This window comes from Etheostoma spectabile, chromosome 2 (genome assembly GCF_008692095.1).
Source record: "Etheostoma spectabile isolate EspeVRDwgs_2016 chromosome 2, UIUC_Espe_1.0, whole genome shotgun sequence".
In the NCBI taxonomy this organism is placed as follows: domain Eukaryota; kingdom Metazoa; phylum Chordata; class Actinopteri; order Perciformes; family Percidae; genus Etheostoma; species Etheostoma spectabile.
In genome coordinates this window covers 18655309-18682927 of record NC_045734.1, presented here as the reverse complement: position 1 = coordinate 18682927, position 27619 = coordinate 18655309, and the positions used below count along the sequence as shown (strand labels likewise).

The following is a 27619-nucleotide window of genomic DNA, read 5'->3' as shown; positions in this document are numbered from 1 at the left end:
AAAGGCCAAGGGAACATTATCAGGATGTTTAGTATCCTGGATCCATGAAATAACTGGCCTTTAAAAATAAAAATCTCCCTGCTTCTATGGGAATTTAACATAGGGGTGTCTATACTCATGCCACCTGTATTTTAAGGTAGAACATTTATTTACTTATGTTACATTATTCATTCAAAAAGAAAATTTGTGTCCTTAAAGGTTGTATTTTTTCTCATTTTTTAATTAAGGCAATAACATCAATTTCCAAAAGATGATTTTGTTTTATTCCTCTCTTTAATCAATTTACACATGCTTTCCTATACTCATGAGCAGCACTATAGATGTAGGTTTGAGGATTTAATCTATTCTCTGGGATTAACTTGTTAAAATGTGAATCTCAGAAAAGACAAAAAGCTCAGTTTTTGTGTTTGCCACAGCACAGTACCAGGAAGATTAATTCTCATATGATTCAGTCTGTGTGCCCTCTTTTCTCTGTTTATGCACCTCACAATGTGATGAAAGACATGTTTTTTTGTCTGTTATCTGGCACTGCACTTATAAATGAACAAATCCAGAAAGAGGATAAAACTCAAAATAAAAGACAAGAGAAAACTTCAGTGAATAACTGAACTGATCAGGCTGAGAGCATGATATAGTATGGTGATGATGAATGAGTGTGTCTAATACTGCACTATATAATCACTACCACCCAGTGCAGATTATGGTGACAATTATGACTTCATCTATGAAATCAAATCATGACCAAAGGGGATTTTGTGTGATTGTGTGTTTATCATGGACCTGTCTTTATCCATATGTGTGACTGGCTGCGCTAAGTGTACACACACATTTATTGCATAACAGATCTGTATGCATATGGGTCAGAGGCAGTTGATGTGGAAAGCATAAAAACACGAAGAGGATTTAACCTAGTGGAGGGTTACTGGGACAGAGAGACAGAGAGAGAGAGAGAGAGAGAGAGAGAGAGAGAGAGAGAAAGACATGGAGGGATGTGATGTTGATGCTGTTATTGTGGTCTTGATGAGCTGTGCCTATCATTATGTCTGTCTGTCTGTCTGTCTGTCTGTCTGTCTGTCTGTCTGTCTGATGTGGGTGTGTGTGTGTGTGTGTGTGTGTGTGTGTGTGTGTGTGTGTGTGTGTTTGGGAAAGCTGATTGCGGGTGTGTTATGTGATGATGTGATTGTCAGATAAGATTCAACAACGTTTTTAACAATGATGTTGAGGTGATGAAATGATAAGAATGCTACTAGAGCTCTATCATGTGTAAATAAAGTTCTCATTCAAGGTTTATTTGCCAATCAATCAACTAAACTAGAAATACAAACTGCACAGAAAGAACTCTTTGATTTATTATGGCTTATGATGGTTTGTTTCAACCCTGTGGAGCAAGGATTAAATATCTTGCTCAAAGACACTTGCTGTAGGTAATGACTGATAGGGAATTGAACCCGGTCTCTCTGAATGGATTGACCAACGACTAGTTTATTCAACCCACACACTCAAAAGATGTAAATTAAGTACATGGCTCATTTGCCAAAGGCAGATAAAATAGAAAAAACAAGTCGCAAAGAATATTGAATGACATTTTTCAAATAAAACTGATTCTGCTTGAAAGAGTGCCAGCAGACAACTGTTATACACGTAAAACTTAATTGTTTTGTTTGCGCTCAACAGTATTCTGTATATTCTCATGCTGTGGTGTATATCTCCTTGTGGTGTGTGCTTGTGCCTCCAACTCACCAGTGATGACCAGTGTGTGTGTGACTCCCGCCTCGTTGAGCATTCGTTGGATATGGTTGTTGTAGAGAGTGAGCGCCTGTCCTTTCCCGCTCTGCGGGTTCACAAGCAGCATCATTCGGCTCGGACGAGACAACATGCTCATCGACACCCCTGCAAAGGACAAAAAAGACAAGGTCAATTCTCCACAACAAACCTTATTTTTACATCAAGGGAGGCTTACTATATAGGACACCGTTGCCTGGAAAAGTATTTTTATTTATTTATATTTTTTGAACATTTGGAGTGGCAGCCCAGTGAATGGACAGACTCTCACAGGGTGAATCCAATAACAGCCTCCTGTTCAGCTTTGGAAACCTTAACCTCAAATTTACCTATTTTCAGTCCTAGTTTTAGCTGTACTTTTATTCAATCCCACACTGCTTGAATCTAAAGATGGACACTTTTTTTGGTACATTTTTAACTGCAGGGTTGGTGAAAATTAGTGTTCAAAATATCTTGGGGATCAAACAGATTTCAGAGGGTAACACTGATAAAACGCATGCATGCGCACACGCGCACGTGCACACACACACACACACACACACACACACACACACACACACACACACACACACACAAACACACACACACACACACACACACGATTATGGCGTCTCAGAAGCACAGCATGGGGCTAAAGAAGGGAGGAACTGGAAGAAGCTAGTTTTGGCCTTTTCTTCCTTCCAACATTAGATTATTAATTAATATCTGAGACAAGACATGAAAAACTACATAAAAATTTTGATATGATGGAAGTCAGAGTACGATGATAAAACTGTGCTTATATTAAGGAGGAGCCAGTAGTTCTGAGAGAGGAGATAAGGAAGATAAGGGGATGGTATCTCAAATGTTTGTATTCCAGTAAGAAAAACTACATATAAATGTTCTCTCCTTTTCCCCGTCTCCCTTAAAATGTTTTTTTAAGTAGGAAGAGACACAGTCTTCTCTGTTGTAGAAACTGCATGCTGTAGTAAGACGGTTTACTATGTCACGCCTTGTCGTCAACACACACACAACAAACTTTTTTCAGTGAAGCAGCCAAATCCACAGTGTGATTCCCCTCATTTTGTTTTGCAGTCTGCTTGATATGAGCGTGGAGGGGGGCAAACCATCCAAACAAGTCTGACAGCTGATCTATGAGTAACGATGGGCAGGAACAACTGAAGTGCAGGGATGAGCAAATCATACTGTTTTAAAACCTAATTGGCAGGTTTGGTTTCACTGGATACTGCCCTTTCAGTGAAGTCCCTGAGATCCTAATGGAATGCAGTGAATCAGGTCACAAAATTGAACACACCTTAACCTTTTTTATTTACCTCTGTCACTGGAGTTTCCAGCCAGGCAGGAAGATAGGTAGCTGTATGTATACTTTTTAAGGGCAAATAACAAACTCACATTTCTTGTGAGGGGTTCATGAAGGCACTTTCTCTTTAGGATGAATATTTCTATATAGTCTCTCCTCTCCAGATCATAACAACTGGACTCCTGAGGGAAAGCCACAGAAGTGCCCTTATGAATTAGCTGGCATGAGAGCTGGCACTGAAGGACCTGACCTTTCTGTCTGTGTGCCCCAACACCCACGCAGACCTTAGTGGTTAACTCCAACCCCATGCCACTTCCAGTGTGCCACCCCTTTCCTTCGCAAAACATTCCAGAGGGAACTATCTAGTCATCTCTCATGCTCTGGGTTTCCTCCTCTGTCATTAGCTTGTCTTCAACAACATCATGGCATGGAGCGTTACATAGATCTAATGAGGCACACTCAAATCAACGGAAATATAACTTATATTATATTTTTAAAAAACACTGCCATAGACCTATAAGGGAAATGGAGGTTATTTTAGTGGTTAGTGATAATATGCCTGGCTTGTTTACATAGGAATGGGTGTAACCCTAATTGTCAAGTTATGATATAATAGTTGCTACTGATGAACATAGAGTCAAAGGCACTTAATGTGGTCACAACAGTCTGTTTCTGATTACGATATCAGTTTGTTAACCAAACCACAAAGTATGACATAGAACTACTGCAACTTGAATGAATCATCCTACTTATAAACTGCAGCCGAGACAAAAGATTTAAAAAAAACTACTACACCAACAAAACTCTCGCAGATCTTAAAGGAATAATCACTACTTAGGTATTCACTATAAGAAATGACAGTTTAAATGAAAGGGAAAAACCCAGGACCCAGAAAAAGGCAAGGCAAGGGTGCATACTGTATAAAGTCTGAGACCAGAGAGACTTCTTACCTTTGTCTGACAACTCTCATTCAGTACGTCAGTAACTTCAAATATAACATCTTTCACATCGTCTTTAACATCTGAAGGTAAAATGCAAACACTCAGCTTGTTGCTGCATCCTCGTTGAATAAAATCATCCATGACCTTACATGGTCATCCTATCTATCAAAGCGCCATCGTGACAACTCACACTGACTCATTGCGATGATCTGTGAATGCGGCAGTCACACTATTGTCTCACTCAAATTCCTTCTTATCAGCTCACAATCAGCACTGAAGCATGACAAAGCATTAACTGCCTGTTTTTAAAGAATATTAAAGAAGTGGCTTTCATCACACTGTGCTGGGTCTATCAAACATCTCTCAGAAAGCATCAATTTGCAACTCTGATGGGAACAGTTCCACTCTGTCCAGATTTGGTGTCATTGGGGATTTAAAGGGAGATAGGAGACATCAGGACACATTTTGCCTTGGAAGTGAATTTCATTTGTCGCAAAAGATGATGCTCTTATACACCCTCAAGAATTTCTTACAGCTGCAATATCTCTGAACTACAAAGTGTCAACAAACCACTGGCAACATGGCAGCAAAGCCACTATCACTGACAGTTACAGTTAAATAAAAACCAGTGTGCAATGTACAGTAACACTGAATCTAATCAGAACCTTGTTTACACAGGGTTGCATCAACAAATCACAGCACAACAAGTGTACCTAATCTAAACTATTTGAATGGTGTGAATCCAAGGCTTGCACAATCTTGGAATAATACATGAGCACTCTCAATAATGAGCACTCCCAAATTGGAATGACAGGACATGCCAACATTGCTTGAAAGCAGCATTAGAATGTGTCCTGCTTCATGTTAGCATAAATGCCAATCAATAGGCGCAGGACATTGACATTAGACTGAAAACAATGAAGAAAATTGGGCTGCCTGATTATGAAAAAAAAAAAAAAAAAAATCGCAAACACAAGTAATTTGGGAAATATTGAACTCAAGATTATTTAACCCAATCACTCACTGACTTTTGCATTTATAAAACTTGAACAGTTAAACAAATCAACAGTGAAAATACCTTGTACTGTGAAATTTCCCATTCTGGATTACAATGTTGTTTGTGATTGTTAGTAGCCAAAGTCAAAATTGCAAACAAAATTTGATACATTGCACAGCCCAAGAAGAAAATGTTGAGATGTTTTTCACTGTTTTTTGTTTTCTTTGTTTTTTGTTGTTGTTTTTTTTACAAATTTGGGCTCCTATCAGTTGTAACTTTGTGATAAATGTATGTAAGTATATGTTTTTTTATTAGTCTCATAGAAAAACAGACCTAGAGCATGGTGACAGAGGACCTCCATCCACTGACACTGTACTCACCAACAGGTTTGTGTATCAATGCTCTTTTTTGGTCTCACTGGTGATTAAGGCTCTAAGCCTTTACAAAAACACCCATTAGGAGAGAATCCAGTTTCCACATTAAAAGGATTAATGGATTAACATGTATTTGACCTGGTATACCCTTCTGCCCCCTGTAATATCACAGATATGCTCACTTGCTATCTACTAAATGTTAGCTCTGTCCCAAGCGCAGCTGTGGGCAAAAAAACAGATACTCTCTCATATACTGTACTGTACACGTATGGCAGTCTGAATCTTATGTAGTCTGGTGTTTTCTTCTGTTTCTTGTGTTTGTCCCTGTAAGAACTTTGTGATTTATGTCTGTAAAAAGTGCTTTATGAATACACTTTATTTACTTACCTTAAAGTGTTGGTAGATAATTTTATGTTGCGTTTGTGTCATCTTTTAACTCTGAAGAACATCCTTTTTGCAGATATGAGATGGTCATCTGATGGCAGGGCAGTGTTCAGCCTCTAAACCGAGCTTCATACTGTACAGTGCTGCTCGTGAGTATAGGAACCCCTGCTTAATAGAGAATTCCGGGCCAATTTTTATGTTATTGTTTTTTTCACAAAAGCCTGGCTGAACACACTCATCTATTGCAGCTAACAGCTAACAGCTTGCCAGGCAAGCAAGCTACCCACCGGCAAGAACGAGACAGGGTAGGTGAGTTAAAACAATGTCGGAGTTGAAAACCCATCTTGATGTTACGTAAGAGCCCCGTTCATGTCATAAAGAAATATTAATTGCATTGTGTGTCTGTTAAGAGGCACAAAGGCACTCTAAAACTTGCCCCGTTAACTGCCGTTTTAGCTCAGTGGAAGCTTGTACACGTAGCTGCAACTGCTCAGTGTTGCCTGCACCGATTCAGGTTGGGTTTTTTTCATTCAAAAGCACTTGCATATTTCTAGCCATCAAGATTAACATAAAAATTGTCTGGAATTGTCCTTTAAGTTGACTAAAAAGAAGAATCATCTTTTCAAAGATTGGCATGGTTTTATTTCAGTTAGCCAAATAGCTGGTTTGATTTACGGACAGTTCCCCATGCCAATCTCTAGGTATGGTGAAGAGTATGTAATGATGTGGGGCTATTTTAATTCCAAAGGCCAAGGGAACTTTATCAGGATGCATAGTATCCTGGATCCATGAAATAACTGGCCTTTAAAAATAAAAATCTGCCTGCTTCTATGGGAATTTAACATAGGGTTGTCTATACTCACCTGTATTTTAAGTATGAACATTTATTTATTTACCATACATTATTCATTCACAAAAATATTGGTGTCCTTACAGGTTGGATTTGGACCCTCCGTTTGGACTACCCGTTTGTTTACAGCTAAATCACAGACTGTACCTTTAAAAGAAACCTTGTGTACCTAACCAACCTCACTGCAGTAACATTTAGGTGCAGTGAGGTGATGGGTCTTGTCCATGAAGCTGTCTGTAAATCAGAGAGTGGAAGCTGCTCGAGCACAACGCTGATTTTGCAGAGCCAGAACCACAAAGGGTGTGGAAGGAGCAGGAGGAGGTGGCAGTGGTTAGCTAGCTGTAGATCTATATTAGGAAAGGCATAGAGATATGACATTGAGGTTTTAATATGAGATCATCCTGCACTGTCTGTCAACCACATGTCTATACTGTATCCCCTGCATTGTTATAATAAAGAGATGCATGTTGTGAGACAGAGAGCCTGGTTGTGAAAGCAGAGGATGTAACCATTGTCTGTCTCTCTCATACATGTATTTTTGGTTGCAGGGTTGGATTAGAGAGGAGGAGGTTACGTTGCTGCATGTAAAAAAACTTTCCGAAAGTCACTTACATTGCCAATAATTTTGTTTAGTTTGGTTTCAGTTTTATTTTCCTTAATTATTTCATTATTATTAAGGAACTTACATTTTTAATTAACGTTAGCTCAGTTGGCACTGCAGTTGTATGTTCACTGTAGGACTGTATGTTCACTTTCAGCAACTATTAGTCAGCGTTAAATAAAAGACATGAGACCAAAACATGACATTACTGCAAAACAACTTCTAACTGCATATAAAATGTTCTGTGTGCCAGCAGATGAAGGAAATGGACTTCCCACCATAAGAAACCCACAACCACATGTTCTTTTACCAGGCAAAGAAACTTTCTCTGGAGGTGAACCAGCTGCTCTGTAGGCCGAGTGGTCAATTAGTGGTTGTTGTTGTTGTCGGCATATTATAGGATGACTCGAGAAGCCGTTTCTGAGAATAGAAAACTAGTGAGCACTGAATGCTTTTTATGCTTGCTGGTATAAATGTACAGAAAGTCATCATCCAGTTTGAGATGTAAATAGTCTGAGACAACGACAGGAACACAGTTCACCGGTATCCTCCATCATTTAGATTTGCTTGTGGTAAAAGAGAGAGGGCAGCACGCTGCCATTCTAGACACAGAGCTGCTGTGAGCCCCCAGAGCCGGAGAAATCTCCAGAGACGCTGAATCAGAGGTCACGACAGCATGTCAAGCTCTATTGCATTGTATATCCAATAAGGAAGAGTCCTCAGAAAGAGGACTGCTGCTATTGTCTCTCTCTCTCTCACACACACACACACACACACACACACACACACACACCACACACACACACACACACACACACACACACACACACACACACACACACACACATCCTTGATAAATCAGTCACATAAGTTATCAGCTTCTACATTTGAAAGGAAGATCACCTTTTCAACAATGTCCTTGTTATGGCCAGCACCTCATTTTTTTCCCAAATGCAATGGGGAAATCAGCATATTCTGAACAGCTGCTGTACTTAAAGTTATTCAGTACCCATTAAAAGCCTCGGCATGTTTGCTGGATGTTTTTCTGTAAATACTTGGGCTGCAATTAACGACCACTTTCAGAATCGATTTATCTGTTGATTGTCTCGATTAGTCAATAAAAACTGTCAAAATTACACTTTTCGAGAGACCAAGGTGACATCTTCAGATGTATCTTTTTGTCTAACTAACACTCCAAAATCCAAAGATATTTATCCATCCATCCATCCATCTTCATCCGCTTATCCGGTAACGGGTTGCGGGGGCAGCAACTCCAGAAGGGGACCCCAAACTTCCCTTTCCCGAGCCACATCAACCAGCTCCGACTGGGGGATCCCGAGGCGTTTCCCAGGCCAGGTTGGAGATATAATCTCTCCACTTAGTCCTGGGTCTTCCCCGAGGCCTCCTCCCAGCTGGACGTGCCTGGAACACCTCCCTAGGGAGGCGCCCAGGAGGCATCCTTACCAGATGCCCGAACCACCTCAACTGGTTTGTTTCGACGCAAAGGAGCAGCGGCATACATCAAATAGGCATCAAATGACACTTGACATTTTTTACCATTTTTACCATACCCTTCTTTTTTGCTTGCACGTATGAAATTGTGTATAATAGAGCATACACACCATTCAAACTGTCTGCTAGAGGTAATCTATTAGTAATAACATTGACTGACTGAGACGCCAGGATTTGGCTGCTTAAAGGAGCAACAGCATTCCCCCCTGAGAGTGTCAATTAAGGTGCTTCTCATCTGACATTCCATCACTGCCATTTCCATCGCATCCAACACTTTTACTAACAGCCTTATTCGGTTACGAGGCATTAGCGTTTACTAGCATGTCACTGTGTCTGCACATCGGCATGGTAATATAATTGATCCGGTAATATCACATTAAAAATGTTATTACGTTTGACCCAGATACTACTTGACTACTGCGGTGATTTTGTAGGGGAGTGCATCTACATAATAGATAAAAAAAGATCTTTTCTAATGTGAACCATTCGTTGTTGAACTTTAATACTTTACGAACTTTTTGGAGAGGGAAATTAGGTAGAAATACGCTGGTTGACTAGCATGACACCATTGTATTCATATAATCCTATCAATCCAGGCTAAAGTGTATGACAATGACTGCATTTTGCTCCCTCTAAATTTCAGGTTGTGGTCGACTAACGGGCCCAGCTTGTTTGTTTGATCAGACCTGCATGTCACGCGCACTAGCAACAAACTCTGTTTATCCAAGAAAAATGAAGTCTGTAAATTATGTTAGACCAGACACAGACTTCTGTTGTAGATTAGTGTTATGTTTCCAGCATCGTGGCTCCAAACTGTAACGTTAGCTGGGACGGCTGTTTCCCAGAGTACTATTTCTTTTATACTACATCTAGCAGCCAATCAAATTACATTATTCCAGGTCACTGGTAAACACCAATTTCTACCTTCTATTTTCAACACAGGTTTTGTCAGGTATTACAAAAATAAACTCAAAAGATTATTTCCATAGAAATGGCTTGAACAGACAGACCCCTTGTTTCTTTAGGCTAACTATATTTGCTTTAGCCTGGCTGGTAGCAGCTTTCTGTGGGGGGAAATGGCCGGGAGACGTTGTGATTATGTTGCATAAATCAGGTGATTTAGTTTGTATTTGCAGCGAACAAAAAACACTGACTACTGTAGCTTCACGGACTACCCATCGAAAACTATGTGTATCACTGAGTAAGCGCCAGCTGCTGCCTACGGTAAGTTTCTACACACAGAGAGCCTCACTTCCTGTAACAAACCCTGTTAGACTAACATCACGTACACACGTTGGCCACATGGCTACCTGTCCTAAAAGGGAAGGGTCGGCAGGTAATAATCATGTAAAAGGAGAACGGTGAAAGTTTACTGTTACATAAAGCAGAAAAAAAGGATTATCATCAACATTGTAACGTCCTGCGATGTGACTGACGCGCATACGCACATTGCGATGTTGATGCTAAAACACAATATCATTCAGCCCTAAATTAGTGCTACCTCGGCCGTGAGATAGTGGTATATTCTGCACTTTTTCCTACTGTGAAGAAATAGCTAGCCTGTTATCTAGTAGGTTGAAATCATTATAGAAAACAAACAGTAAACCATGTTCAAACTAATTCATCCGTCAGGCTCGGAATACAAATTGACAATGGTGCTGTAAAAATCTTCCCTTGCTTTGCACCAGCATTATATGTGGTCTGTGACCTGTCAGACAGCTCACTCAACAACTGCTTCAAATATCCAAAAGTGAAGAAAAAAAACGAACTGAGCAAAGGGGGTGCAACGGCACCCCAGGGCCAACCGACAGCTTGTTGTCTTAATAGATGCTTGGGGAAATGTTCATTGTCATGCAAACTAGTATTGATTCCGACACTGAAGTGGAGTGAATCCCTTTGCCATACAGTTTGACAGAATCACCTACAGTGTTAGCGCAGAGAAGCACCACTGGGCAACCTAAGCATGTGCAAACATGCCAAAGACCTGTTTGTATTTAAACATTATGTATACAAGAACGGTCAAATATTGACAAAAAGAAGAGAGTTGGTCTTTTTTGGTATAACTATGTACCTGGCAGAGGTAAATGGATCTGGGGAAAACCAATCCTTTCTGAATAATTCTGTGAGGACACCAGAAGTCAAGCCAATGACACACTGCACCGATATTGATGGCACTGACCTCACTTAGACTAATGGTTTGGATGCAGAGCTCATTTACATGATTAAGAGTGGTTCACAAGGCCTTTGGCGTAATGAGTAACTTACTGTAGACTGATTTTTACACAGAAAGCCAGTTGTCACATTCCTACGATACCAAAGACCTGTGCAGTCTGAACAATGTTTTAAATGAATGCTGCTGACTAAAAAAATGCTCTGAAATGTGACACTTCAGCAGGTAGCCAAGCAGGAACACATGCTGCCAATATTTTTGCTCAGCCCTTATAGTTTTGTTTGACTCAATGACATAAAATACAACCCAAACTGTTTTTCAGTAGGGCTTTAACTAATAATTATTTTCATTGTTGATTATTTTGCTAATTACTCTGCTTAATCAATCAAATAATAGTAATAAATTGTTTGTTTGTTCAACCACCTAACATCGAAGATATTATTTTAATATACTTTAAGACAAAGCAGCACATCATCACATCTGAGGGTCTGGAACCAGCAAATGTTTGGTGTTTTTACCTGAAAAATGTGATTGATTGTCAGAATTGTTAGTGATTAATTTCCTGTTCATCGACTTATTGATTAACTGACTGTTTGCTACACAACTCCCCCAACCAGCGATTGTCCAATCAAAGCTTACCAACCATAACCATAACCATAGTAACCATAACCAGCCATGGAAAGTCTGTCAGGCTTTGGATTTTTTTTCCACATGACAATAATTGTTTTAAATATGCAGCGAACATTTTCAGATTCATTGTGCTGTTGAAATATTTGTGTAAAGAATAAAAAAGAAAGCTAGAGAGAGAAGTCAGCTTTCTTTCTCACATTTGCGTGTGAATCCATCAATCAATCAATCAATCAATCAATCAATCAATCAATCAATCAATCAATCAATCAGTGGGCGTTAAAGTTGCATTGTTGTAAAATTACAGGAATAGTCAGACACAGCCCCCCATTTACATCGTCAAAAAAAGACAACATTCTCACTCCCATCGTGTCAAAAAGTAAAATGTTACAAAATGTACATTTCAGTGACACGCAAGACAACAGGACAGGTAGAAATGAGAATTCTGCATTTGTTTACTTCTGTGTAAAATAAAGGAACCTTATGATTTAAATATTACAACGAATTTTGAGGGGTAAATCTTCAATAGTAAACTGCATGTGGGCCGTACGAGAACGGAAAGCTTGACAGATGTAGCAACAGTACCTAAGCTTAGTGAACAATCAGTTGTTCCAGCTCTAGTTTCCAATGCTCTACTTTGCATCCCTGCTAGTAATAAACAAGCAGGAAATGAAATGTGTCTCCAAAAATGGCACCAGAAACAGCAGGTGTTTCAAAGCAAAGAACTGGGTTTTTAAGTCTGGACAAACTGGGAGGAGGTAGAGTTGAATCACAATACTACAGGGAAGGTGAAATGAAGACATTTGTGTTTTGTCCTCTTTCCCAAGGTAGAAAACTTGTTAAATCACTGTCTCAGGTTAAGCTCCAGGCAGTGGACTCAATGCAAATAATTCTGTTTTGAGTTGCTAAAAGTCTGCTCTTTCCTTCTTCTTACAATGACAGCCAGTATAGAATTGCAGCATATTTTGTCTCGTTAAAAATGCATTTGTGCAAATGGGGAAATGCTATCTGGGTCACACAATGCCAGTGATACCATGGTTGTGTGGAGGAAAAAGTTTATGTTAGGCAAAGAATTGTATTTTATGTTTTTTTCTTACATTTCATTACAGTTTTCATACAGCTGGGACAGCTTCGTGAGGAGGACAAATGATGAGTTAACTTATCTTTAGAAATCTCTAATTAGAGACTGTTTCCCACTGGAGTAATTATAACCTCTTGACAATACATGAACTCAATACCAGTAATGATACCTCATGTTTCTCAGGTGTCTTTTTTGTTAAAATGGTTTGTTTGCAGACTAACGTTACCGTAATGTGACTCTCCATACCACACCAGTCCTATTGTTTATTCATATAAGGAGTAGGTTAATGATCTTGTGAGAGATAAGAGATAAGAATCCAGTTCCATACAGGATACACCTCTTCACATGTCTTGACATGATGTGAAATCAATAGTAGTAATCTCATGTTTTTCAGGTGTTTTTCAAAAGGGTTTTGTTTGAATTCTGTTAACGAAATGTGACTCTGTAGCAGGCCAATCCTTTTGTTTTATTGATTTAAGGAATAGGTTAAAGGTAACAGAACAATAGCCTCAAGTTAGGGCTGACAGAGTAAGAATAAGCCAGTTCTGTAAAGAAAATAAGCAAATAATATTACTGATTTAAAGTGCTATGGGGCAAACTGATATGAGAATAAACCAGGAAAAATGATCATGCCTTTGAATTTTATCTTAATTTAGAGGAATAGGTTAAATTCAACTTCAGGTCATAGAGTTAATTATCTAAAGTTACTAATGAAAAAGCAGAGCTGAAAGGATTAACTTATAAATCGATCGTCAAATAATTACCTAACTATTATCTATTTTGATGATTGTCTAATAATTTAGGTCATTTTTTCAAGCAAAATGCAAAGCATTCTTCCAGCTTCTCATTTGTGAAGATGTGCTGCTTTTCTTCGGCGTATGGGATAGTAAACTGAAAACCTTTGGGTTTTGGACTATTTTCTGACTTTCTATAGAACACATGTTTATTTAATCTGGAAAATAATCAGCAGATGAATCCAAAAAAAAAATTATTAGTTACAATAAAGCTTTTCAGTTTTAATAATTTATTTTGGAGCAGTCAATAAAGTCAGATGATACATGCCATTAGCCTGCTATGATAAAATGAGTGGTGGCTAAAAGAAGGCTGGATTACCAAATGATGCTTTAAAAACAACACCAGCATAACTAATTTTTAGCCCCCACATTGTAGAAGGGCCCCAAATTAAGATCCGTTCTAAAATGTATTAGCCCTATTTCAGTCTTCATTGTGCTTTCATGGGGCATTTTATTGTAATCATTGATACATTTTGGGGCTGAGCTAGACTGTCTCTGTCCAAAGATAAAAAAAGGAACTTAGACAGTTGAACTAAAGATAACTAATTTAAAATGTACACACAGACCCTCCAGGATTTCGCGATGGCGCCAATTCAAGCAAATTTAACCAATCACCGAGACTTTGGTGCGATGCACAATTTTGACCAATAAACAGAGTTTCCCGCGACTTTAACCAATCCCAGCAGTCCCACGTGCCAGACTCTGTATCAGTATGTGACTCTGAGAGCCAATGTCCAAGCGGGAGTGAGAACGGGTTGACGTCACATGTACGCGGCCATATTCATTTCCTTGTTTACCGAGACGTGTGTGACTCAAACATCTCACATTTACAAACAAAACGTACAGCAAACTGTCTATGGAAAAAACACGTCAGACCGTCCTGCCAACCTGTAAACATTTTAACATCAATCTACACTGTAACGTTTTTTTAGTCTGATGTTGCTGAAGCGGCTGCTGTTTCAATCCTGTCGGCTCTCTGCAGCGGGCAAAGCTGCAGAGTTTCACCGGTGACTAAACTTAACTTCCTTAAAATGGCTAATTGTCATGTTTACAACTTAAACATATATAGCTATAGAAGTGCTGGTAGGCAGATTTTGATAAGTTCAAATAAAGCCAGGCAACCTGTTTCCAGTCTTTATGCTAAACTAAGCTAACCAGCTGCTAGCAAGTATAGCTTCATATTTATAGTACGCTATGCCGGGAGTGGTATCAATCTTCTCTTCTAACCCTCAGAATTAACGTAAATAAGCATATTTCCCAAATGTCAAACTACTTCAATAAGGTTTTAAGCCCTGTTTAGACATTGAGAGATTTTAAGCTAATTCAGTCAGAAGAACAGATGGTTAACAGTAGGCCTACAGTACGTAAAAGCTGAGAGTGGTATTTCTGCCTGAGGGGGGTTATATATTGTGACTGAGGTCATACCATGTTATGTTATTAAACAGAGACACCATACTTTCCCGACCATTGGACGAAGTTTGGCAACAGTTGTTATATTATGTCGACCTCAAAGAAAACCTGGACTGACAGCAGAACAGTCTGTGAAGATCGTGATGAAGCACAGCTGCAAAAATCTTCTGAGTACTCTTATTTTATTCTCCTCCAAACTATACTCTTGTTTTAAAAGGTTTGTAAATGCAACTGAAATACAAAACCGGCTTCCCTTCACAAATTCATCATTTTAATATTAGGATTTAAATATTTCCGTGTTATTATTGGTCTCTGTGGTAAATATTTGCATCAGAAATACATGTAAACAATTTTGAATGTGGTAGAAATATAGACATTTGGCCTTTTAAAAAGATGGATATCAGTACAGGTTATATGCAATGCACCTTCAGTTTTCCTGAAATGTAAGAAAAAGGAAGAGAATGTCTACAGTGACTTCTGCAAAGCAGAAGAAGTGACTACACAATATGAACATTGTAAGAGGGAGATAAAAACAGACAAAGGGTAAATAATGCATTCAAACATACATTTTGATTTTCCGTAGTAAGAAAAGCAGAGATGTTACTAATAACATTAACAATGGCTTAGTTCAGTCACAAATTGACAGAGAGCCAGCATAATGCCTTGAAACTGAAGCAGCTAAATGGAATTCAGCATTTATTTGTGACATGTCAGAAGGGTGGCTCTGCCTCTAGGTATACATAATCTTTTGGAAGGAAGGGATTATTGATTATAATCTTCGAAATTTATATTTATATATATATATTTATATATATATATATATATACATATTACATTGTTAATGCATTGTTAATGTCCTAATGTGGCCCTGAATGAAAAGTCTGATCAGATTTACAGTAAATTAACAGATTAAAGAACACAGATTAAGTGCTTTTTATATTGACAATACAGAGCAGTTTTTATTCATCTCTAGGTACTGGAGTAGCAGACAGACGGATGATGGTGGTCCTCATGGTAATAGAGAAGACTGTTCACATTTCAAAGATAAATACTTTAAATAACTGGAATTATTTGAGATGCAGTGATGAATTATACTTTTTCTGTGAGAAAAAACTTCAATAAATCTGATTATTATTGTATGCTCATGGACTGATTCCACAGCTGTTCTGCTCTCATACATTTTATGTAAACAAAGTTCTGAGCTCAGATCAGTAATATCATATTCATTCATTTTATGTCTGTGATGTAGTAACAAAAAACTCTGAATAAATACACTTGAATGACCTTATTAATTGCATGACTTAATGATTTACATAAAATAACATGGCTACAGAGGCTAAGAATGCTGATATATACATAATTTTTTATTTGAAAACTATATTCATATGACAGAAGGTATGTTCAGTTAAATAACACAGATCTGTTCAATGTTAAAATTTGATCTAAATCAAACATCCCACCAATATAATCTCCTTTCACATGTATGGGACAGGTTAACCAGCACTAAATATCACACAGAGCCAGAGCTAATGTCACCCTATTACGTCAAACTCGGCACTTCTGCATTTGCTATGCAGGTCTCTACCGGCTATAACCGTACTATGCAAGTTTGCCAGATTGGGTAGTGGATCTGTAGTGCCAATGAGACAAAATGGGGCAATTCCGCTTCCAACCTGTAGGGGGACCAAAGCGGGAAAAGGTCCCTAGTGTTGCTTTAATATTTAAAAAAAACTTTTTATTGAGACAATATTATGCACAACATACACAAAAAAAATAAAGTTACCACAAGCTAGGTACTTCATAGATTGCACAGAGAGTGGAAGAATCTCAGGGTTTAGTGTCTTTTTCATTTCACTTCATTAACATGAGCAGATTTGTAGGGAGAGCCCGGACAGTTGAAACACTTTTTAAATAAACGTAGTGTACAAAGCGGTCGTATCACACTGAAAGCTAATATTTGTCACTAGCAACCTACACGTGCCATCTGGCAAATACAGTTGCATTTTCAGCTTTGAACAAAACCGTTCAGGAATTATTACAGCAAAAGTGGGACATACGTATAAGGTTTTATCTGTCCCTCCTGGAGGGGATGAATGAAACAGCATGGGGGGACAAATGAAACGCCATATAAACTTCCCACAACTTTAATATTTTACTATATATCATGGATGGTACTTCCAAAAGGTGTTATTTTGGATAGATTGTTGCAGGGCTGTACGTCTTCCTGGATGTCTGTCATCCTAAAGCGTGTATAAGCGGTTATTGGAATATCATGTAGGGCCTACTGTGGATGATTTGGACATTTTTTTTTAGCAAGAACAGTAGGGATTCCATTTGTATCAAGTTTCTATTGTGGAAAATGTTGTTTCACTAGGTTTTTACCACTGGGCATCCAAATAACGCCCCATCAGTCTCCATAGGATAACATGGGAAAACTCCACCCCTCCTACCTGGTGGGTATTTTCATCTTTCTAAAACGGCTTTTCCACGTCTCACCTCCATAAATAATTATATAAACACAGATATTTGTGCATTTACTTAAAATACATGGAATACAGCCAGGTCGGGGACAGTTAAGCTGTTTCAACCGTCCCGACATAAACATATGCCATTACAGCCTGTTTTGCTTTCTATGTGAACAAGCCTTTAATATGAAAGTCTGGGATTGTGGAGAACACTAAATGGTTTACTGAATAAGCATGCAGTCAAACATTTAAATGAAAAACACTCATTAATAATCGAGAAAATGTTACGCTAATGAAGTTTACTTTTGACCATCAAAAGTTATTTATCGGCTGTAACGCCGTGATAAAAGGAAATAAAAGGAATATATTTGGCTGATAGAAGGAGGTTAACATGCTCTATGTTTTGACCTTTAAGTCTGCCTATCATCATTGCACTCGGAGAAAACTGGAATGTTAATCTGTCTCTACTCAACCATTAGGTGATCTAATTGCACTAGGCCTATCTATTGTTGCCTCTAGTCACATAGTTGTATCATCTTATAGAATCAACTGTAGGCTACAGTACATGTAGTGCGTGGAGTCCTGACAATAAACTTTTCCTTTTTGTTGCTAACGAACACTCACCGTCTCTTAGGTACGGTTGCCGTGCAGAGCGTTCTCGAACAGCGCGAGCCCACTTCTCCGCCTCCTCCAGGTTAGCGCACGGGTCCTGGAGCGAAGCAAGACGAAAGCACTGCTCCGCTCTCTGCCGCGACACCCCGGAACTCATCCAGCGGCGTTTGAGCGGGTAGAAGTAGACTGCCAAGTATGCTGCCGGGTCCGCGTTGTCATCTTCCCGGTATGCCCTGCAACCAACGCAGTCCTTCAGACTGAGCACCACCTTGTTTCGTCCGACAGGTGCCAAAAGAAGCCTCTGGACGATGAGGTCCTTCTCGGTCAAGCTCACGGCACACCTGGCTTTTCGGTTACCAGTGACCGTAAATTCCCCGTACAGCGAAACTGAGTTGATGCTGGTGTCAACATTCCTCGGATCCATCCTCAGTGGACGAGGGAGACTGAGACGCGGGGGTCTGGGATAAAGCAGCGGCCACTCCGTCACATAGCTACTCGCCTGGATGGTGCGAGCAGAGCAAAGTGGAGAACTGCAACCGACAGCCTGCTGCTTGTAACGGTGTCAATAGAAACCGAATAAAACACACAACATCCGGTTACATTTCAAAATAAGACCTATAGGCCTACGTACCAACTGTCATGGGGACAGTGAACTCGTGTCCTTTGTCCTGGTTTTCTAAGAATTTGGAGGGTTTAGCTACCCGGAGGAAGTTTATTAGGTACACATTGATTCCAGTATTTTTATACTATTAGCCTATTATAACACACAAAAAAGTTAATAAGGTGTGGAGAAGGCTTTAAAGCTTTAAGAATATATAATTAAACAGGTAAATTAACACGTTTATCCAAATAAAAAGAGAGACTGTATTAAAGACTATCTTTTGGTGTATTGCCACAGCCTGATGTTTTATAAAAACCAAAGCACCCTTTTATGTCCATACCATACCAGGTTGTCCACTTTGTCTGGTTGTCAATGGGCGCTATTAGTGGGCCATAATGCCTATATTTTCCATTCATCTAATCACCCTGGGATGTAGCAGGTGCATTAGGTGAATAGAGGTGAAACACGTTGTTGTCTTTTTTAGTAGGCTATGACAAGAGAAGGTAGTTTTAAATAAATAGTAGGCCTAGCCTACATTTCTAGCCAGTAAAATGTAGCCATCAATTAAATCAACATATACTGTCGTTGTGGGTGTCTTGTGCTAACATGACTTATCTCCACTCAGCAGCAGTTTGCGTTGAACTTTACTGTACAGCAGTTCTGCCCGGTAAAAAGAGGCAGTCTGCTTCCACCTAGTGGCAGAATAAGGGAAATACTAGGTCACAAACTTCACAATCACAAGTGTCAAATTAAAATAAGTTTGGATTTACCAGCGTCATTTACTATTTTAAAACATTGTTTCATTTTTGACCACCACGGTTTTGTGCCTCACTCCTTTGTCTCAACCGTGAGCCAGTTCATGACACTATCTTTTATAAATTATATTTCCTTGATTTTTACGGACCTGGAATTTTAGGCCTACATAATGATTTATTGGGACTCATGAATAGATCAGAGCCATTGTTAATGTTATCGGTGAGACCACGGCAGCCCTACATCTCACTTATTGAAGAACATATTGTCTTAATTCACATTGAAATAATAATTATAGCATTTCAGTTTTCGGAGTAGAATATAATGTTAAATTAAGTTATTTAAAAAACAAATTAATTAGATGTGAACAATCCGTGACATAATTGATGTATGCGATTGCCAGGGTGAGCTGAAAAAAGTGCAGAAGATGTTGCATGTTCACAAGAAAGACTTAACCAAGCAACCAAACCAATAGACCATGTGGGAACTGATAGACTTTAGTTTCAATGTGAACTTAACAACAAAAGTGCTAAGTGCATTACGTATTAAAATCGATTTACACCATAAACAAATGTAGCCTACACAATTATTGCTATTACTACTTGGTATTATTATTAGACACTGTAACTTTGACAAGACAATATAAACAACACCAAAAAGGCATAATGAGCATAATGATGCTTTTAATGCAAATACAGATTTAGATGGCACCAGAATCACATAATTTCTGCATTGTTACATATCACGCTTATTTCAGTGTCAGTATGATAATGCAGTAAGAATGAACAAAATGTATTTCAGAAAAACACAGTCTAGAAGTAGTTACTCTGCCATTCGAAAATGGACCTGTGTGAACTGCTGCAACTGCAGTTTAGCTCTGTATTTAATTAGGTTTCCCACATGCATACAAATGCACTTTAATTAGTGATAACTGGAAGTTTTGATGAGGAAAAAAAAGTGATTCAAATTAACATTTCCTTGTCTTGGTGTCCTTGAATACATTAGTAGACGCCCGTTCACACACTTCTACTAGGATGATTGCAAATGGAAAACATGGTATTGATTCATTTGTCAGATAATAATTTACAGAGATTCATGAGTCTAATTATGTCTCTAATTGAGGTCAATATAACTAAATTCCCTCAGATGGGGATGTGTGGTAAGCGGATGTGGGGGAAAGAAGAATGATTGAGGAAATATCAACTCCACAGAACAAATCCTAAATCCCAATAGCAACTACTACAGTGGTAGAAAACTAAGTTCATTTACTATGGACTACTATATTTCGAAACATAGCTTCAAGACACTTTGCAGATTCAGATTTTAAATGAAAGACCTATGATGATGATGATGATGATGATGATGACATTAGACAGCAAAGTACAGTATATAGTAGTTAACATTATCTCAACCAAATACGTTTCTAACAATGTTACTTTTATCTTCTTTGAAAGCAGGACTAAAAATTGTAAGGGAGTATTTGTTCATTGTGGCATTGCTACTTTAAAATGTGTATGTATACATGTTGCACCACTGCTACCACATGTCACCATACAGTACAGGAGGGTTATACCAAAATATGTGTATTTTATGCATTCCATCATCCCACTTAAGAGTAAAACAAACCCAATGGCCTAAATACATTTCTATGGAGCAAATATCATTTTATTATTTATTTTTAAGTACTGGTTCTAGTATTAGTCATGAATTGGATGTAGGCTATCTGCATGTATATACAGTACCAAATTACATTTAGGATTTCTTTAAGGGCGGCATGTACTGTACTAGGAAGATGTTCTGTGGCACCAGTGGGGCGACTCCTGCGAGCTTGTACAGGCAGTCAACTCCGGCTGCACTGCTGTACACACACGTGACATGTCTCACTCCCCGTCAGGGGTGTAACAGAAAAATTCTGGGCCCTGTAAAAAGGCACTTTCTATGGGCCCCTCCACACGTCCACAGCTATTCATCATTGCATCTTTTCGGGCCCTCCTTACATGAGGGCCCTGGTTACTCAGTCCTCTTTTTTCCCCCCAGTCCAACGCCCCTGCTCCCTGTATCATTTACCAAACACCTGCCCTCAATTGGGGGTTTATTTAAGCTGCACAATTTCCTCATCTCTGCCTTGTCAATGGTGCTGCTGCCCTGCACCTGTACCACTGCCTGCTTTCATCCCCACCACCACCCTAGCATCCACCTGCAGGCTCCAGCCAGGGGAAGACTACTTTATTGTCACTCCCTTATATCTTATGGAAACCCAAAATGCAGGGAGTGATGAGGTCAAAGTCTGGCCAAACAATGTTCTGCTGTTCTAATAAACGTTTCAGACGTGAGTTGTCTGACTGAATTATGATTATTTTCTTTATTATCTTGATTACAATGACTTACTGTATTCAATTAGGGGATAATTTGTTGCAAAATATGCAAAAGGTTTATTTGTGACATATGCACAATATGAAATGTACAGTCTTTGGATATTAGACTCCATCGCTATTTAAATAATTTATAAGGAGTAGAGAAGCCAAGAAGTGGTCCACTGGAGGAGGACCCAGGGTGTCGTTGATGACGATGACCGGAGGTGAAAGGGAAGGAGGAGGGTCGCACTATAGATATTGCATGCTTTTCTTGAAATGACAACTGACAGCAGCAGAGAGAAGAGCAGATTTAAGCAGGGATGCCATGCTGTGATTGGCTCATGGAATTCATGGCCAATTCTGGTTGGTTTGACGAAAAAGAGAATGCCCCTAATCAGCTGATCAGTTTAGGAAGAGAGAGAAAGTGAATGAAGTTTAGATGTCTTTCTCAAAGAATTTACGCTGAGCTTCATATAAACATATACGTTGTCTTTGAAAAAAAACTGCTTTGTGTTCTCTCATCATTTTGTTTTCTGTATAAGTCAGCTAGTAATGGAAAATATGACACATCACAAAAAAAGGAGTCAAAACATGTTTTCCATTGCAGGACTCCATTATTAAGATCATGTCTACAGTTTGTGCATGGTTACAGTTTGGTGAACTCAGTCACAGCCTCTGCCCACCAGAAAATAAATTAGTTTGGATGTGGTCAGCTTCAATTTGCTCAATACACACAGTTTGAGGAAGAACACAAAACGTCTAGTCAAATTGTGCTGATTGCTTTTTTACACATTTTCTGCGTATATGTACTACGTATAAGAGCAATTCAAATGAAGATTCACACATTCTGCCCAACTCCTGAATGGAGCAACTACTTTAGTCAAACAACAGATGGCAATGTTGGATACTGAAAGAGGCAGCTGATAACCCCCACAATGCATTTAGTTTTTCTTAAAATACTCTAAACAGCAAGCACTACAGTAAAAATGAAACTGCAGACTGAGCTGTACTGCACTAATGAAAATAGTTTAGTATTTGTACAAAGCAGAAGTAGAAAGTAACTCAATAACATTAATCTAAAGGACTGTATATTTTAAGGTTGTTTACTTGATTATTTCTATTTTGTGAGGCATCAGACTGTAACACACTTCAGTGGGAAATACTACTGTACACTTTGTACTATAAGATTGAAGTGTATACAGTGCATATTCAAAGAAAAGGGAAATACAACAGCATGATATCAAAGTGTAATTTATGGTTTGTTCAGAAAGAATACACAGCATAAAGACAAGATGGATGCAACATGAAGGCTCCGTTATCTGTATCATCCCCCACCCGTCCGCTGCAACACACACACACACACACACACACACACACACACACACACACACACACACACACACACACACACACACACACACACACACACACACACACACACACACACACACACACATATCCCCAAAGCCAGAAAAAAAGAAACTAAAATGAAAAAACAAGAAAAAAAAGCAAGTAACATTAATCTTCAACTCTCAAAACTAAAAGTTGGAGATTAATGTTAATGGTTTTAGATAATTAGAGTAGAGCAGTGTTTCTAAAATGGGGGTATAGTGTACTTTTGGGGTACATGAAATATTGCATGCATAATAATGAATGAATTAAGGGATGAATTCTAAACATTGGAAACGTAGCATTTAAATGTTTTTAGTTGAGAGGCAGTTGTTTAGTAAATCTATCCCTGCCAGCGCTGTATTGTTCCTCTTTATATAGACTTCAACAATATACTTCACTCTGCTGTAGAGACATCCCTTTCCGGAAGAAAACGGAAGCTGTTATATTCATCTATGCTCTCTTCTAAGCCACCAGACTCCTTTGAAAAAAACAATAATTTTACATTTGCAAAACACAGGAGTTACTGGTCTACCACTGCCTCAATCGGTTAAGTTGTTTGTGTTATTGTGCTACTTTGGTTTATCACCAAAGTCACTAGGTAATAAACTGACTATGGATAAGTAACTCGTACATCCCCACCTGGAAATATCCAAAAGGGACAATCCCTTTAAGCCACTGTTTGACTGTAGGGACCCATTTCTTCTTCCACTAGAAAAACATGAATACAAGTTTGGCTGTTATTGTTTTGCTATGGAAGTCCTCCTCTGAGTAAGGGTTTGATTATTTTTCCAGAACTGGTACAATGTGCACTGCAACCATGCCTCCATATTTTTTCATTAGTGCCACTATAAAATCCATTACTAATAACATAATTAATCTTCATCTTTGTCACAGTGATGTATCTGAGGAGTACAATGCTTTGAGAATATATAATAAAGAAGTTGTCTGACTTCTCCTTGGTCAAATCAAAGTCATTCTTGCGTTCTTGTTCTGCTCCAGGCACTGGCACATGATCCACAAAGAAGAGGAAGAGGGAGTGGGAGGAGTGGAAAGAGGAGGTAAGCATATATGCAGATGGGAATTCGTGGTCCCAGTAAACACCTGGAGCCAGAAGGGAAACAAAACGATCTTATTCACATGCAAGTCTTGTGCCACACTGCTGCTAAACACATTGCTTTTCATCCACTTTGCACCAGAACATAGGTAGGCAACACCTTAATTCCTACGTTGGCTGTGAATGCAGCTTTTTTTACTTCCCCACAGCCATTCAGTCTTTACTTTGAACATGAACATATTATGTAATTTTCTGCAATGGAGGAAAAACTCCTCTAAAAAATGTGCATGTTTCTTCAGCATGAGATCATTATACACACTATGGGCTTCACAACAAAAAAAGCCTTTCATTTCAAACTGCAGGGTAGATACTGATTTTCTAAAAGCTATTGATTGGAAATGGCACAGCTGAGGAGCGGGAGAGGAGCCATGAATAGAGACAGTAGATTCTCACTTCCACCGTTCTCCAGCTGTGAGCTCTATTGCTGCCTGGCCTTGAAGGGGGAAGAGGGCCGTCCCTGCATATGGTGTTTTTCATGGGATTTAAGACACAGTGCTGTCAGTCGCCCATATGTGCTTGTACAGTTTTAAGAGGTTTCATCTCAAAAGGGCAATGAAAACAACCATGGTTTTACTGCATACTACACATGCCCCAGTTAGAACTAATTGCCATCAACTGGCATTCCTCACCATCTGGTTTCATCTCCGAACATGAGCCCATTGACACAAGCTTAATAACTTATAAGCATCCACTTTCTGTTATTAGGGTAATGCAGCACAGATGTCAACTCAGTGCATATCAATACGGTCAATACATTAACTCAATAATTGCTTATATAACAAACACTGAGTCTGCCTTTGCCCTATCATCAGCCACACACACACACACACACACACACACACACACACACTGACAGATAACTGAGTGGGAGGAAGGAATGCCATATACCTCAGCCTTTAGTTAGCATTGGCATTCATCATGACAGATTCCTCGTCTGGGTCGCTTAGCACTGATGGCTTGCAGAAAGGGTTCGCCTGTCTGACTGGCTCTCCTTCACTTACCCCTTAATTCTGCTCTGTTTCTTCAGATGCCCCCCCCCCCCTTTGTCAAGGCGCTGGCTTAATTATATAAGAGTGATACAGACCTGCCTCTCGCTGGCAAGCCATGAAACATTTTGAGCTCTGAAATGATGCGGATAACCATGACAATATACAGCCACTTATTATGAAATGAATCATTTGAATCTAATAAAGGAATGGCTGCCTAGATACTGTGTGGAGAATCATCATTTTGTATCGTTTCATGCAAAATCGTTCCTTAACTACTACAAAAACTGAAAATGGGATTTTTCTTTTTTTAAAGTATTGTTATTTGTTTCACAAACAAATGGCGACAGGAGCAGCTTGCATAAACCTGTTTCATACCCAGAGAACTTAGTGGAGATCAAAGAAACCAGATACTGTCAGACTGAATTGTGGGGAAATCAGTTAAATTCTTGTTTGTTTATTCTTTCATTGTTCACTAATTCACAAAGTCTATATTGTTAACTATAGTCATTTTCAGTTTGTAACACTTGTTTAACAACAAGCTGAATATACAGTATGAGACACTGTCAGTCAGTGTTCGGTGGATTTTTTCAACCATAAAACTATGGACATGGCTAAAACTGGATGTTGAGGGGTTGAAGTAAATGTGATCTATACATGTTTTTTTCAGCTTTGTTCCCTTTTCCACTCCTACTACACTCTTTCCATGATCCATTCATTCTTTGTAGGCTACTTTACTATGTTTAGAGCTGCAACTACTGATTATTTTCCTTGTTCATTAATCTACCAGTTGTTGTTTTATATTAGTTAGAATTTTTGGAAAATTCACTTATTCCCTTTGTTGCCAAGAGTTAGATGAGAAGATTAATATCACTTTCATCTTTGTACATAAAACTGGAGCCAGCAGCTAATTAGCTTAGCTTAACAAAACAAGACAGGAAACAGCTAGCCTGGCTCTGGTCAATAGTAACAAAACCACCCGACCAGCAGCTCAAAAGCTCATTATTTAAGATACATAATTTGTTTAATCTATACAAAACCAAAGTGCAAAAGCAATTTGTTGTTTTAAGTGGAGATACGTGGAGGATTATTTCTTGGGCGGATTCACAGGGATGTCAGGATTCCAGGAAGTTACTATTGTCTATCTCTGATAAATCATCTGTTTTTGTCTTTCTTCACCAATAAAAAAGGATAACATTAAGATAGATATCAGAAAAAAAGTGAACATTCATAATTTCCCAATGCATGAGTTGACATTTCTGTATTGTTGTTTTACTTTAACGTTTTTAAGAAAATAAGAAAATATTTAGGCCTACATTCAAGGTGCTGGAACCAGTGAAAGTTTGGTTCTTTAGCTTGAAGACTTGATTGATTGGTGGGTTGATTGACAAGCATGTTGCTTACTAATTTTCTGTCAATCAACTAACCCATTAATTGACTAATTGTTGTTATGTTACATATTGAAATTTTTAGCATGCCAATTTTGACATATGTTTTCATGTACTTATCCCTAATGCATGAGTCATTGGCCTTATTAAGTGAGCACCTCTCTTCTCAGAAGTTGGTTTCACCTGTAATCATCAGGAAACTCCAGCATCCTGTCTCTGACAACACCAGGGAAATAAAAGCACCTTCGGGGGCCCACGAGGCCATCTTTAATTCAACTCAGCTGCCACCCAGTAGCCATGGAGCATCCAAAGGGCTGAGTCACTTGCTAAACTGAGGAGATGCCAAGAAGAACAGTCAGGGGGAAAGCCCAGGACTCTCCCTGTGCAGCGAGGGAATCACTCCTCATTATATGTGGATGTGGTTTATTGTGTCACCTCCATTTTCATGGCGTGGTTGTTGGAGCATGGTTGTGGGGGATTTGAACATAGACAGCTGATTAGCATGATGGTATGAGCACTGTGTCACAGGGGTTGATGTGCAGTCTTGCAAAATGACCGTTCGGTCATTTTACACTTGCCTGACTTGATCAAAGGGAATCCATGTTACTCTTGAAATGCATTTAAAAATGCATTAAATATAGTGGCCAGTGGGCAATACTGACCTGACCTGACCTACTCACTCCATGTCTTGAGGGTGTGTTCACTGAGATGCAGTCTTGTGTGTTGTAGCTGGCATGACCTGTTGGCAGGCAGCAGTCAAATCTCTGCATGTACACTTTCAAAATTAAAGCATAAATTTAATATTTGGTATCGTTTGGATAATATTGAAGGTATATCACATGTAGGACTTTGTATGTACAGACAAATACAAAAGTAATCCCTCTCAATCATCACTTATGACCAACTAGAAGTGTGTGCAAGGGGCATGGTACAACATTTTGACCCTGTATAGGCATCCTCTGCGGGCCCTCCCCACATCCACGGCTATTCATTCTAGTATCTTGTGCCCCCCTTCTCACACGAGAGTCCTATATACTCAGTTTTACACCATGATGTGTCATACCTGATGTGAGTTGAGTTAGACCGGCTCTAGTCGAGGGCAGACGTGAGTTGCGGATGCTCACATTTAAA

The 27619-nt window shown here is 39.0% G+C and overlaps 1 protein-coding gene and 1 long non-coding RNA gene across 2 annotated transcripts in view; one reads left to right on the top strand and one right to left on the bottom strand.

Annotated features, from left to right (window-relative positions):
- The window catches only part of LOC116705625 (sphingosine kinase 1), a 34039-nt gene extending 15547 nt beyond the window's left edge, over positions 1 to 18492 (bottom strand). The window contains exons 1-2 of the mRNA XM_032541950.1: positions 17913 to 18492; positions 1741 to 1890 (exon numbers count right to left, since the gene is read on the bottom strand). Of these exons, the coding sequence (XP_032397841.1) occupies positions 1741 to 1890; positions 17913 to 18324 (562 nt within the window). The 5' untranslated portion in view covers positions 18325 to 18492. The remainder of the gene's footprint in view (positions 1 to 1740; positions 1891 to 17912) is intronic.
- Positions 15255 to 27409, top strand: LOC116705631 (uncharacterized). The gene is made up of 3 exons (XR_004335979.1): positions 15255 to 15266; positions 24197 to 24203; positions 27350 to 27409. It is a non-coding gene; the product is annotated as an uncharacterized LOC116705631 (long non-coding RNA).
- The last annotated feature ends 210 nt before the right edge of the window (positions 27410 to 27619 follow it).